Below are 14,080 nucleotides of genomic sequence, written 5' to 3'. Positions count from 1 at the left end.
TTCTCCCATAAAGTGTAATGAAGTAACATTTTCAATAACTGAATGTGAATAACTGAAAAATGTATGTGATTCATTTAGACACTGGATAAGCAGTAACAGTCTCATATATGACAGTAGAGGGGAGTATCAATGCTGAATTGAACGTAGGATGATTGGCTAGTCTCAATCACTAAATGACCAAAGTGCTTCTTTACACTAATGAAAGCTATTCAAGTTATCTTCTTTGCAAAATTATAGATTACTTAGGTGATAGACCTTTGGGTAATTATGGTTAATTGAAACTCTGAATTTAACATTTTTGAATGTCATAGGTCTATCATATAAATAACTAAATTAGCTGGGCGTGGTGGCGCACGCCTGTAATCCCAGCACTTTCGGAGGCCGAGGTGGGCGGATCACCTGACGTCGGTAGTTCAAGACCAACCTAACTAACATGGAGAAACCCCGTTTCTACTAAAAAATACAAAATTAGCCAGGAGTGGTGGCGCATGCCTGTAAAAGAATTGCTTGAACCTGGGAGGCGGAGGTTGTGGTGAGCTGAGATTGTGCCATTGCACTCCAGCCTAGGCAGCGAGAGTAAAACTGCCTCAAAAACAACAACAACAACCACAAAAACCTACTAAATTAGATCTTTATGTTTATTTACTGCTATAATTTTGAGGAGTCAGTTAATTTATAGTAAATAAAGTTTAGTTTTATAAATTGTGGACAAAAAGGACTAAATTCTGTTTCCATAGAAAATACTGGTAGAGAGGATTGTAGTGAGTTTTAGATAGTTTTTTTTTTTTTTTTTTTTTTTTTTTTTTTTTTTTTTTTGAGACGAAGTCTCACTCTGTCACCCAGGCTGGAGTGCAGTGGCACAGTCTCGGCTCACTGCAAGCTCCGCCTCCTGGGTTCACACCATTCTCCTGTCTCAGCCTCCCAAGTAGCTGGGACTACAGGCGCCCACCACGACGCCTGGCTAATATTTTGTATGTTTAGTAAAGACGGGGTTTCACCGTGTTAGCCAGGATGGTCTCGATCTCCTGATCTCGTGATCCGCCTGCTGTGGCCTCCCAAAGTGCTGGGATTACAGGCGTGAGCCACCGCGCCCGGCCGAGTTTTAGATAGTTTTTAAGGTATGTTAAAAATTTTTCTAAAATTTCCATCACCAATTATAATTTCCTTCTCTTTTTTACTATTTTGATACTTTTATTTATTTTTGTTTGTTTGTTTTTTTGAGACAGAGTTTTGCTCTTATTGCCCAGGTTGGAGTGCAATGGCGTGATCTCACTCACTGCAACCTTTGCTCCTGGGTTAAAGCGATTCTCCTGCCTCAGCCTCCTGAGTAGTTAGAATTACAGGCACCCGCCACCATGCCTGCTAATTTTTGTATTTTTAGTAGAGACGGGGTTTCACCATGTTGGCCAGGCTGGTCTCGAACTCCTGACCTCAGGTGATCCTCCCACCTCAGCCTCCCAAAGTGCTGAGATTACAGGCATGAGCCACCATGCCCAGCCTATTTTGATACTTTTAAATTTCAGCCAAGAGTTTTCCTTCATCTATTCCTTAATACCTCACTTGGTGGCTCTAATAAATAAATGACCTTTCTCCTCTGGGAGATTTCCAATTTTTTAGTTTGGCACTCTTCATTATATGGGAAATATGGTTATGAAACTATTGTGGGAAATTTTCAAAAAACTTAGTAGATTTTGTTGTCTAAACTTTAATTCTTTGTTTTTCCAACAGTTTATTCAGAATTGAACATGAATTTATTACATATATATATATGTGTATATGTATTTGTTTGTTTTCTTTTTTCTTTTCTTTTTTTTTTTTTTGAGACGTAGTCTCATTCTGTCTGCCAGTCTGAAGTGCAGTGGTGCTGTCTCGGCTCACTGCAGCCTCCACCTCCCGGGTTCAAGCGATTCTTCTGCCTCAGCCTCCTGAGTAGCTAAGATTACAGATGGCTACGATGCTCAGCTAATTTTTGTATTTCTAGTAGAGACAGGGTTTCACCATGTTGGCCAGGCTGGTCTCGAACTCCTGACCTCAGTTGATCCACCCACCTTGGCCTCCCAGAGTGCTGGGATTACAGGCGTGAGCCACTGCACCGGGCCATGAATTTATATTTGTTAAACTGACTGTTCTTGGCTTTTTTAAAGCAGTTTATGTAGGCTGCATTTGTAGTTCATTTCTTTGGCTTGCCTTATCCTTTAATTCCAGTTGTCTCCAAATATTTAGATAGAAATCAGTTCTTGAGATTGACACTGCTATATCTGAATAATAATTAACATGACTGCTGTGTGTGGTTAAATTGGTTGAAATTGATCAAATACTGCATATTCTGCTGTGTTATATTAGTGATACATTAAGATACATAATCTGTGAGCTCAAGAAATAATTATAAAAATAGGGATTTAATTATCTGAAATTAATAGAATTTATATCTTTTTTTTTTCTTTTTTAAGGTATCTGAGTCCAACGGAGAATTTTTTTTCAAGTCTTCTGAACTTTTTGAGAGTCCAGTATATTTGGAGGAAGCTGCAGATGTACTTTGTATTTTACAAGCAGGTACTGTACTGAGTGCTAAGATGGATTTCATATATAGTTTCTTGTTAAATGATACTGTGTAACTTCTTAGCCTGGTATGCTGTGTTATTTTAGGGATCATATAACAAACATGTTATGTGAGTTTAAGTCAAAAGTGACTAATAGTTGGACAATGATTAAGTAAATTATATTATTTTCATAGTGTGACGTATTATGCAGACATTAACATGGTATCTTTGATTTAATGACTTTAATGCTTGTTAATGATTTTGGAAAATGTTTACAATATGTTAAGTGAAGAAAGCGAAGGGCAAAGTGTTAAGTAGAATATAATCCCAGTTTTGTTAAAAGTTAAAGCAAGAACATAAAAGTTAAACCAAGAATACCCTTGGTGAATTAAAATAAAATACTTATTTTTTTTTTAGAGACAGAGTCTTGCTCTGTTGCTCAGGCTGGAGTACAGTGGCAGGATTGTAGCCCACTGCAGGCTTGAATTCCTGGACTCAAGGGATCCTCCCACTTCAGCCTTCTGAGTAGCTGGGACTACAGGCCTGTGAAAACATTTTCACCTTATGCTAAATGATGAGTTAATGGGTGCAGCAAAACAACATGGCACATGGATACACATGTAACAAACCTGCACATTGTGCACATGTACCCTAAAACCTAAAGTAGAATAAAAAAAAAAAAAAAGAAATCATTTTATATTAACTTTGAATGATGGGATTAGGGCAGATTTTAATTTTCTTCTTTGTACCTTTTTGTATTTTCCAGATTGTATATAATAGGTGTGAACCATAGAAATAAAAGAGGACAGAAAAATGTAAAGAAGGCTGTCGCTCATGCCTGTAATCTCAGCAGTTTGGGAGGCCGAGGCAGGAGGATCATTTGAGCTCAAGAGTTCAAGACCAGCCTGGGCAACATAGTGAGACTTTGTCTCTACTAAAATGAAAAAAAGTAGCCTGGTGTGGTGGTGTATACCTGTAGTCCCAGCTGCATGGGAAGCTGAGGCAGGAGGATGGCTTGAGCCTGGGAGATTGAGGCTGTAGTGAGCCGATTGTGCCATTGCACTCTGTCCAGAGTGAGACCTTGTCTTTTTTTTTTTTTTTTGAGATGGAGTCTCACTCTGTCACCCAGGCTGGAGTGCAGTGGCGTGATCTCGGCTCACTGCAACCTGCACCTCTGGGGTTCAAGCGATTCTCCTGCCTTAGCCTCCCGAGTAGCTGGGATTACAGGCATGCGCCACCATGCCCAGCTAATTTTGCATTTTTAGTAGCGATGAGGTTTCACCATGTTGGCCAGGCTGGTCTCAAATTCTTAACCTTGTGATCCGCCTGCCTCAGCTTCCCAAAGTGCTGGGATTATAGGCATAAACCACTGCACCCGGCTGAGACCTTTTCTTAAAAAAAAAAAAAAAAAAAAGTATAGGCCAGGCGCGGTGGCTCACGCCTGTAATCCCAGCACTTTGGGAGGCCGAGGTGGGTGGATCACCTGAGGTCAGGAGTTCGAGACCAGCCTGGTCAACATGGTGAAACCCTGTCTCTACTAAAAATACAAAAATTAGCCTAGTGCGGTGGCAGCCATCTATAATCCCAGGTACTCGGGCGGCTGAGGCAGGAGAAACGCTTGAACTCCGGAGGCGGAGGTTGCAGTGAGCCGAGATTGCGCCATTGCACTCCAGCCTGGGGGACAAGAGCGAGACTTCGTCACAAAAAAAAAAAAAAGCAAATAAGATTTTTGTAAAAATAACTCTTTAAACCAGTTCTATAAAATAAAGTTTCCTGTACTGTTCTATGCTGTGCTGTCCAGTGTTCTTTGTGGCTATGGATGACTTGAAATGTGGCTAGTGTGATTGAGGAACTGAACTGTTTTTAAGTATCCTTATGTTGCTGGTGGGTATCCTACTGGACAGCTTAGTTCTAGACTATGAAAGGAAAGTACTTTATTTTAGATGAATTTGTGAAATGTCAAAAGATATTTAATAATACAATGAAATGTCACTTTTGGCTGGGCATGGTGGCTCACGCCTGTAATTCTAGGAGTTAAGGAGGCTGAGGCAGGGGGATTGCTCGAGCCCAGGAGGTTGAGGCTGCAGTGAGCTATAATCACACCACTGCACTCTAGCCTGGGTAACAGAGCAAGACCCTGTCTCAGAGAAAAAAAAAAAAAAGAAATATCACTCTTTAACACTGGGGCCAGGCATGGTGGCTTATGCTTGTAATCTTAGCACTTTGGGAGGCTGAGGCTGGAGGATCGCTTGAGGCCAAAGTTTGAGACCTACCTGGGCAACACAGTGAGATTCAGTCTCCACAAAAAATAAAAAAAATTAGCTGGGTGTGGTGGAGTGCACCTGTTAACAAAGACTAACACTGACTTTGTTTTCTTGTAGAGCTCCCTTCCTTGCTCCCTATAGTTGATGTAGCTGAAGCTTTGCTACATGTTAGAAATGGTGCCTGGTTCTTGTGTCTCTTGGTGGCCAATGTTCCTGATAGTTTTAATGAAGGTAAATATGATTCTAATATGGGATATTGAAAAGATTTGCTTGGACATGTACAGGGCCTATTTTTTTGACCTAAGAAGAAACATTAATGGGATTTTGAGATTTTATCTTTTGAAAGTTTGTTAGTATGTATTAAGAAATACTGAGTTCACAAATTGTATTGAGTTTAAAGATCAGGCTGGGCGCAGTGGCTCACACCTGTAATCCCAGCACTTTGGGAGGCCAAGGCAGGCAGATCACAAGGTCAGAAGTTTGAGACCAGCCTGGCCAATATGGTGAAACCCCATCTCTACTAAAAATACAAAAATTAGCTGGATGTGGTGGTGGGCGCCTGTAGTCCCAGCTACTGGGGAGGCTGAGGCACAAGAATCGCTTGAACCTGGGAGGTGGAGGTTGCACTGAGCCAAGATCACGCCACTGCACTCTGGCCTGGGTGACAGGGCGAGACTCCGTCTCAAAAAAAAAAAAAAAAAAAAAACCAAAAAACACCCCCAAGGAACTAGAAGATATAATATCTATAATCAGGGATCGAAGAAGATACATGTATCTGTGAAATATCAAGAGAGCAATATGGGATATGTATAATGAGAAATGCTAGGAATCAGACCTTTGTTTTTTATTTTTTAGCCCTACTGCTGTCAGTTTACAGAGAAGTATAAAGTAGAAATTGAGAAAAATCGACTGCATTTTTTTACCTCTATTTAAAACTTACAGTGATTGAAGGTTGTTGTTTGGGTATGAGTGATATAAAAATAAAAACATTTTGTTGAGCAAGGTAGTTTGTGAATTAGGAGCCTGGGAGGAAAAAGCACTGCAGTTATAATTCCTGATTTTGTCATTCACTTATTGTGTGAGCTCTATCAAAATACTTCTCATCTGGCTGGGCACGGTGGCTCATGCCTGTAATCCCAGCACTTGGGGAGGCCGAGGTGGGTGCATCATTTCAGGCCAGGAGTTCGAGACCAGCCTGGCCAACATAGTGAAACCCCGTCTCTACTAAAAATACAAAAATTCGCTGGGCGTGGTGGTGGATGCCTGTAATCTCAGCTACTCAGGAGGCTGAGACAGGAGAATTGCTTCAATCTGTGAGGTGGAAGTTGCAGCGAGCCGATATGTGCCACTGCACTCCAGCCTGGGCAACAGAGTGAGACTGTGTCTTAAACAAACAAACAAACAAACCAAAATACTTCTCATCTGTAAAATGGAGATATTGATAGTGTAATAGTTCCCTGACTTTTTTAAGAGATTTATTGAATATCAAATGACATGTAAAAGCTCTTTGTAAACTGTGTCATTGCCGATTTTTTGTCAACTTGTTCTATCAATTACTGAGAGAGGAGTTTTGATGTCTCCAGACATAATTGTGGATTTGCCTGTTTCTTCTTTTTGTTCTGTCAGTTTTTCCTTCATGTATTTCAAAGCTCTTTTGTTGGGTTTATATGCATTTAGGATGATTATATCTTTATGATGAATTGAGCCTTTTTTCATTATAAAATATACTTTTTTCCCCAAGTCAAATTTGATTTCTTTATTCTTAGTTTTCACATTTATAGTTATATCCCCCTTTCTAAACATTATTTACATATTATTCAATTTGTTGTCACCTTTGTTTTAATTTTTCTTTTTAAAAAAATTCCAAGTTTTATTTTAGATTCAGGGGGGTACATGTGCAGGTTTGTTACATGGGTATATTGTATGACACTGAGGTTTGGAGTTTGAATGATCCCGTCACCTAGGTTATGAGCATAGTACCCAATAGGTTGTTTCTCAGCTCTTGTCCCCTTTCTTTCTCCCCACTGGTAGTCCCAGTGTCCGTTGTTCCCACCTTTATGTCCATGTGTACCCAGTGTTTAGCTCCCACTTATAGTGAGAACATGTGGTATTTGGTTTTCTGTTTCTGTGTTAATTTGCCTAGGATGGGGTGACTTCCAGCTTCATCCTTGTTGCAGCAAAGGACATGATTTCATTCTTTTTAATGGCTGCATAGTATTTCATGGTATATATGTACATTTTATTTAATCCACTGTTGATGGGCACCTGGGTTGATTCCATGTCTTTGCTATTGTGAATAGTATTGGGATGAACATACAAGCGCATGTGTCTTTGGTAGAACAATTTGTTGTCCTTTGAGTATATATCCAGCAGTGAGATTGCTGGGTCGAATGGTAGTTCTGTTTTAAGTTCTTCGAGAAATCTCCAAACTGCTTTCCACAGTGGCTGAACTAATTTACATTCCCACCAACAATGTGTAAGTGTTCTTTTTTCTCCACAGCCTCGCTAGCACCTATTATTTTTTGACTTTTTTGTAGCCGTTCTCACTGGTGTGAGATGGCATTTCATGATTGTTCTGATTTGTGTTTCTCTGATGATTAGTGATATGGAGCATTTTTTTCATGTTTTTTGGTTGCTTGTATGTCTTCTTTTGAGAAGTATCTGTTCGTGTTCTTTCCTCACTTTTAATGGGGTGGTTTTTTGCTTGTTGAATTATGTCCTTATAGATTCTGTGTATTAGGCCTTTGTCAGATGCATTTTTGTCAATATTTTCTTCCATTCTGTAGATTGTTTGCTCTGTTGATAGTTTCTTTTCCGTGCAGAATATCTTTAATTTAAATAGGTCACACTTGTCAATTTTTGTTTTCATTGCAATTGCTTTTGAGGACTTGGTTATAAATTCTTTGCCAAGGCCAGTGTCCAGAATGGTATTTCCTAGTGTTTCTTCTAGGATTTTTATAGTTTGAGGTTTTACATCTAAATCTTTAATTCAACTTGAGTTAATTTTTGTATATGATAAAAGATAGGGTCTGGTTTCATTCTTCTGCATATGGCTAGCCAGCCATCCCAACACCATTTGTTAAATAGGGAGTCCTTTCCCTGTCATTTATTTTTGTTAGCTTTGTTGAAGATCAGATGATTGTAGGTGTGTGGCTTTATTTCTGGGTTTTCTATTCTGTTGCATTGGTCTATATGTCTGTTTATTTTTATTATTATTTTTATTTATTTATTTTTTGAGACAGAGTCTCACTCTGTTACTCAGACTGGAGTTCAGGGGCGCCATCTTGGCTCACTGCAGCTCGGCCTGCCGGGTTCACGCCATTCTCCTGCCTCAGCCTCCTGAGTAGCTGGGACTACAGGCACCCGCCACCACACCTGGCTAATTTTTTGTATTTTTAGTAGAGATGGGGTTTCACTGTGTTAGCCAGGATGGTCTCGATCTCCTGACCTCGTGATCTGCCCGCCTCAGCCTGCCAAAGTGCTGGGATTACAGGCGTGAGCCACCGTGCCTGGCCTGTGTGTCTGTTTTTATACCAGTGCCGTGTTGTTTTGGTTACTGTAGCCCTGTAGTGTAGTTTGAAGTTAGATAATGTGATGCTTCTGGCTTTGTTCTTTTTGTTAGGATTGCTTTGGCTATTCAGGCTCTTTTTTGCTGTGTGAACTTTAGTATCCTAAAGTTTCTAATTTTGTGGAAAATCATGTTGGTAGTTTGATATGAAGAGTGTTGAATCTGTAAATTGCTTTGGGCAATATGGCCATTTTAAAGATAATGATTCTTCCAATCCATGAGCCTGGAATGTTTTTCCATTCGTTTGTGTCTTATATGATTTCTTTGTTTTTTTTGAGATGGAGTCTTGCTCTGTTGCCCAGGCTGGAGTGCAGTGACGCAATCTTGGCTTACTGCAAGCTCTGCCTCCTGGATTCAGCCATTCTCTTGCCTCAGCCTCCCGAGTAGCTGGGACTACAGGTGCCCTCCACCATGCCCAGCTAATTTTTTGTATATACATATATATTTTAATAGAGACGGGGTTTCACCGTGTTAGCCAGGATGGTCTTGATCTCCTGACCTCGTTATCCACCTGTCTCGGCCTCCCAAAGTGCTGGGATTGCAGGCGTGAGCCACTGTGCCCGGCCTTTTTTTTTTTTTGAGACAGAGTTTCACTCTGTTTCCCAGGCTGGAGTGCAGTGGCGCAATCTCAGCTCACTGCAGCCTCTGCCTCCTGGATTTAAGCGATTCTCCTACATCAGCCTCCCAAGTACATGGGATTACAGGCATGGGCGACCACGCCCAGCTTATTTATTTATTTATTTATTTTTTTGAGACGGAGTCTCACTCTGTCACCCAGGCTGGAGTGCAGTGGAGTGATCTCGGCTCACTGCAACGTCTGCCTCCTGGATTCAAGCGATTCTCCTGCCTCAGCCTCCCGAGTAGCTGAGACTACAGGCGCCCGCTACCACACCTGGCTAATTTTTTGTGTTTTTAGTAGAGATGGGGTTTCACTGTGTTAGCAAGAATGGTCTTGATCTCCTGACCTTGTGAACCGCCTGCCTTGGCCTCCCAAAGTGCTGGGATTATAGGCGTGAGCCACCGCGCCCGGCTAAATTTTGTATTTTTAGTAGAGACGGAGTTTCACCATGTTGGCCAGGCTGGTCTTGAACTCCTGACCTCAAGTGATCTGTCCGCCTTGGCCTTCCAAGTGCTGGGATTGCAGGCATGAGCCACTTTTTTATGCAATTGACTCCCAAAATGATCTTTTCCTCTCCCTCTTTTGAGTGAGGCTCCCATGACAACAGGCGTCTACACAAGACGGAGTCTCGCTCTGTCGCCCAGGTTGGAATGCAGTGGCACAATCTCGGCTCACTGCAAGCTCCGCCTCCTGGGTTCACGCCATTCTCCCGCCTCAGCCTCCCGAGTAGCTGGGACTACAGGCGCCTGCCACCACGCCCGGCTAATTTTTTTGTATTTTTAGTAGAGACGGGGTTTTACCGTGTTAGCCAGGATGGTCTGGATCTCCTGACCTCGTGATGCACCCTCCTCGGCCTCCCAAAGTGCTGGGATTACAGGTGTGAGCTACTGCACCTGGTGTGCCTAGCTAATTTTTTGTATTTTTGTGGATATGGGGTTTCACCGTGTTACCCATGCTGGTCTGAGACTCCTGGGCTAAAGTGGTCCGCCTGCCTCAACCTCCCAAAGTGCTGGGATTACAGGCGTGACAAAATAGACTTCTTTATTGCTGATAATATTCCTTCTTTTCAAGTCTACTTTGTCTGAATAATACAGCCATGTCATCTTTGTTATAATTAGTTTTTCCATGGTGTATATATTTCTTCATCTCTTTAATCTGTCCATATCTTAAGGTCGATTTCTTGTGGACAGGTATAATTCGGGCTTGATTTTTTTAATCTAGTGGCAGTCTCTGTCTTTTAATTGGAGTGTTTAGACTGTATACATAGACCATTTAAATGTGATTATTATAGTGGTTAGGTTTAAATCCTCTTGTTATTTGTTTTCTATTTATTTTCTTTTTCCTCTTGTACTTTGTGCCATTGTTGTCACTTTACTTTTACATGAATTATAAACCTTAGAGCAAATTGTTATTACTTTTGTTTTAAACAGTTAATTATATTTTAAAGACTAAAAATATAGAGGAAAATACCATTTATCCACATATTTACCATTTTTGGTGCTCTTAATTCCTTTCTGTAGTTCCATATTTCCATCTGATATAATTTCCCCTTAACTTGAAGAATTTCCCTTATTTTTTTGTAGGGTGGGTTTGTTGGCAACAAATTTTACCAGCTTTTTTGGTCTGGAAAAATATATTTTCAAAGGGTATAAAATTTTAGGTTGACATAATCTTTTAGCTATTTAAAGATGTCATTCTGGCTGGGTGTGTGGCTCACACCTGTAATCCCAGCACTTTGGGAGGCCAAAACAGGAGGATTGTTTGAAGCCAGGAGTTTGAGACTAGTTTGGTGGCAAAGCAAGAAAGCAAAATCCCATCTCTAGGAAAAAAGAAAACAAAAAACAAAGATGTCATTCTCTTTTCTGCAGTAAATTTTATCTTTGTTCTTCTTTAAAGTTTCTTTTTCCCTCTAGCTACTTTTTTTTTTTTTTTTAGTTTCTTCTGGCTCCTTTTTTTTTTTTTTTTGGGAGACGGAGTCTTGCTCTGTCGCCCAGGCTGGAGTGCAGTGGCATGAGCTTGGCTCACTGCAACCTCCACCTCCCCTGGGGTTAAAGCAATTCTCCTGCCTCAGCCTTCTGGGTAGCTGGGACTTTAGGCATGTGCCCCCATGCCTGGCTAATTTTTGTATTTTTAATAGAGACGGGGTTTCACTATGTTGGCTAGGCTGATCTTGAACTCCTGACCTCAGGTGATGCGCCCATCCTCTGCTCTAGTTACTTTTTCTCTTTTTTGGAGATAGAGTCTTGCTGTGTCACCCAGGCTGAAGTGCAGTGGTGTGATCTTGGCTCACCGCAACTTCCACCTCCCGGGTTCAAGCGATTCTCCTGCCTCAGCCTCCTGAGCAGCTGGGACTATAGGTGCGCCTTACCACGCCCAGCTAATTTTTATATTTTTAGTAGAGACAGGGTTTCACCATATTGGCCAGCCTGGTCTCCAGCTCTTGACCTCGTGATCCACCCACCTTAGCCTCTCAAAGTGCTGGGATTACAGGCGTGAGCCACTGCGCCCGGCCCTGGTTACTTTTAAGATTTTCTTTTTATTACTGGTTTCAGAAAGTTGATGTATGATGTTTCTTGGTATGATTTTCTTTGCATTTGTCCCACTTAGGGCTCATTGAACTGGGTTAGAGTTTTCATTTAACTTGGGAAAACTTCTTCAAATTAATTAATTAATTTATTTATTGGAGACGGAGTTTCGCTCTTGTCACCCCAGGCTGGAGTGTAATGATGCGATCTCGGCTCACTGCAACCTCCACCTCCTGGTTCAAGCGATTCTCCTGCCTCAGCCTTCTGAGTAGCTCGGATTACAGGTGCCCGCCACCGTGCCCAGCTAATTTTTGTATTTTTAGTAGAGATGGGGTTTCACCGTGTTGGCCAGGCTAGTCTCGAACTCCTGACTTCAGGCGCCCCCCCCCCCCCCCGCCCCAACCTTGGCCTCCCAGAGTTCTGGGATTACAGGTGTGAGCCACTGCCCTTGGCCCTCAGATGTATTTTTGTCTTGTACTTTCTTTGTTTCTCTGGGACCGTAATTGCAAGTGTGTTTGAATGTGTAATATTGTCCCAGAGTTTACTATTCTTTTTTAAGTCTCTTTTCATTTTTTGCTTCATTTTGGCCAATTTCTGTTGTTGTGCTTTCAAATACCCTGATCCTTTTCTTCTGTCGTGTCAAATCTTCATAAACAATTAATTCTGAAGGCTGAAGAAGATGGTTTCTATCATATTAGTTTGTAGGGGCCTGATAAAAAATGGAGAACGACAAGATGAAGAAAGTCTTGGAGGAAGGCGCAGGACAGATGCCTTACGCTTCTTGTGTAAAATGAATCCTTCTCAGGCCCTTAAGGTCCGAGGCATGGTGGTAAGTGATCCTGTGTTTTATTAGACAAAGGCCTTTATATTAGGTCCAAGAACTCTTCTCAAGATGGTTTTAGAGTCCTGTAGAGGTTGGGAATTTTATTTATATATTGAATATGTTACCTTCCTCTCTGGGTTTTTATGTTTTGTAGGATTTCTTCCTCTAAACTTTAGATACTTTAGATTTGGAAGCATCCTTGCCCTTTTTGCTTATGATACTGAATTCAGTTTGTTTTCTTTTCTGTGCTAGGTGGAAGAATGTCACTTGCCAGGCCTTGGTGTGGCTTTGACATTGGATCATACTAAAAATGAAGCTTGTGAGGATGGAGTGAGTGACTTGGTTTGTTTTGTAAGTGGTTTGCTTCTTGGAACAAATGCGAAAGTCCGGACTTGGTTTGGAACTTTTATCCGAAATGGACAGCAGGTGAGGGTTAAATATCTGTATAGTCTAAGGATCAGAATACTTTAGCAGCTGCTAAAAGAGAAGGAAACATTTTTTGAATGATGTCATTAGACAAGTGGTTCTCATACTTTCTAGTTTCAGGGACCTCCTTATATTTAAAAAAATCACTAAGGATACCAAAGAGCTTTTGTTTATGTGACTTTTTTCTGTTGATACTTACCATATTAGAAATTAACACTTAAATATTTGAAATATTTATTTAGTTCTTTTAAAAATAGGAACAGCTGGTGTGTTGGCATGTGCCTATAGTCCCAGCTACTTAGGAGGCTGAAGCAGGAAGATTGCTTGAGCCAGGGGGTTCTAGGGTATAGTGTGTGATAATTGCGCCTGTGAATAGCGACTGTACTTTAGCCTGGGCAACATAGCGAGACCTCATCTCTAAAAAAACCCAAAACCAAACAACAATAACCCTATTAAATGGGAACATAACATATTTTAAATGAAAACTAACTGTGTTTTCCCAAACAAAATTTAATGAGAAGAATGATAGTTTTATTTTATTATATTTTTTTCAAATATCTTCAATGTCTGGCTTGATAGAAGCCTTTGGAAACTGCACTGTTCCCTTGTGAGTGAATGAGAAAGAAAAAGACAGATAATGTCTTGAGTATTATTAACACCTTTCCGGACCCCCTGAAAGAATATATCTCCAGGGTTATGGGCCAGACTCATGAGAACTGGTGCATTAGGTCACTGAAATAAGTTATTATATTTTTAAATTTTAATACATATATGTATATATGTTTTTATTATGGTAAAATATATGTAAAATTTTGCTGTTTAATCATTTTTAAGTATATAATTCAGTGGCATTAAGTATATTTACAGTGTGCAACCATTATCACTCTTCGTTTCTTTTTTTTTTTGTTTTTGAGACGGAGTCTCACTCTGTCGCCCAGGCTGGAGTGCAGTGGCGCCATCTTGGCTCACTGCAAGCTCTACCTCCTGGGTTCGAGGATTCTCCTGCCCCAGCCTCCTGAGTAGTTGGGATTACAGGCGCCCACCACCACGCTTGGCTGCTTTTATTTTGAGTAGAGACTGGGTTTCACCATGTTGGTCAGGCTGGTCTAGAACTCCTGACCTCAGGTGATCCACCCACCTGGGCCTCCCAAAGTACTGGGATTACAGGCATGAGCCACCACCGGGCCTGGCCCATTTCCAGAACTTTTTCATCACCCCAAACAGAAACTCTATACCCATTAAATAACTCCCCATTCCCCCTATCATCCCATCCTCTGATAACCTCTATTCAACTTTCTGTCTCTATGAATTTACC

The 14,080-nt window shown here is 41.0% G+C and overlaps 1 protein-coding gene across 5 annotated transcripts in view; it reads left to right on the top strand.

The window, feature by feature from the left end:
- INTS2 (integrator complex subunit 2) overlaps nucleotides 1-14,080 on the top strand; it is a 79,541-nt gene that overhangs the window by 20,302 nt on the left and 45,159 nt on the right. For all 5 annotated transcript variants that reach the window (XM_058445812.1, XM_032162882.2, XM_032162883.2 and 2 more), the window contains exons 4-7: nucleotides 2,451-2,553; nucleotides 4,922-5,035; nucleotides 12,215-12,345; nucleotides 12,592-12,765. In XM_058445812.1, coding sequence (XP_058301795.1) covers nucleotides 2,451-2,553; nucleotides 4,922-5,035; nucleotides 12,215-12,345; nucleotides 12,592-12,765 — 522 coding nt within the window. The remainder of the gene's footprint in view (nucleotides 1-2,450; nucleotides 2,554-4,921; nucleotides 5,036-12,214; nucleotides 12,346-12,591; nucleotides 12,766-14,080) is intronic.

The sequence above is a fragment of the Hylobates moloch genome, unplaced genomic scaffold, assembly GCF_009828535.3.
Source record: "Hylobates moloch isolate HMO894 unplaced genomic scaffold, HMol_V3 SCAFFOLD_10, whole genome shotgun sequence".
Lineage (NCBI taxonomy): Eukaryota > Metazoa > Chordata > Mammalia > Primates > Hylobatidae > Hylobates > Hylobates moloch.
Note: the sequence above shows the minus strand (reverse complement) of the source record. Positions and strands in the feature narration are given on the sequence as shown.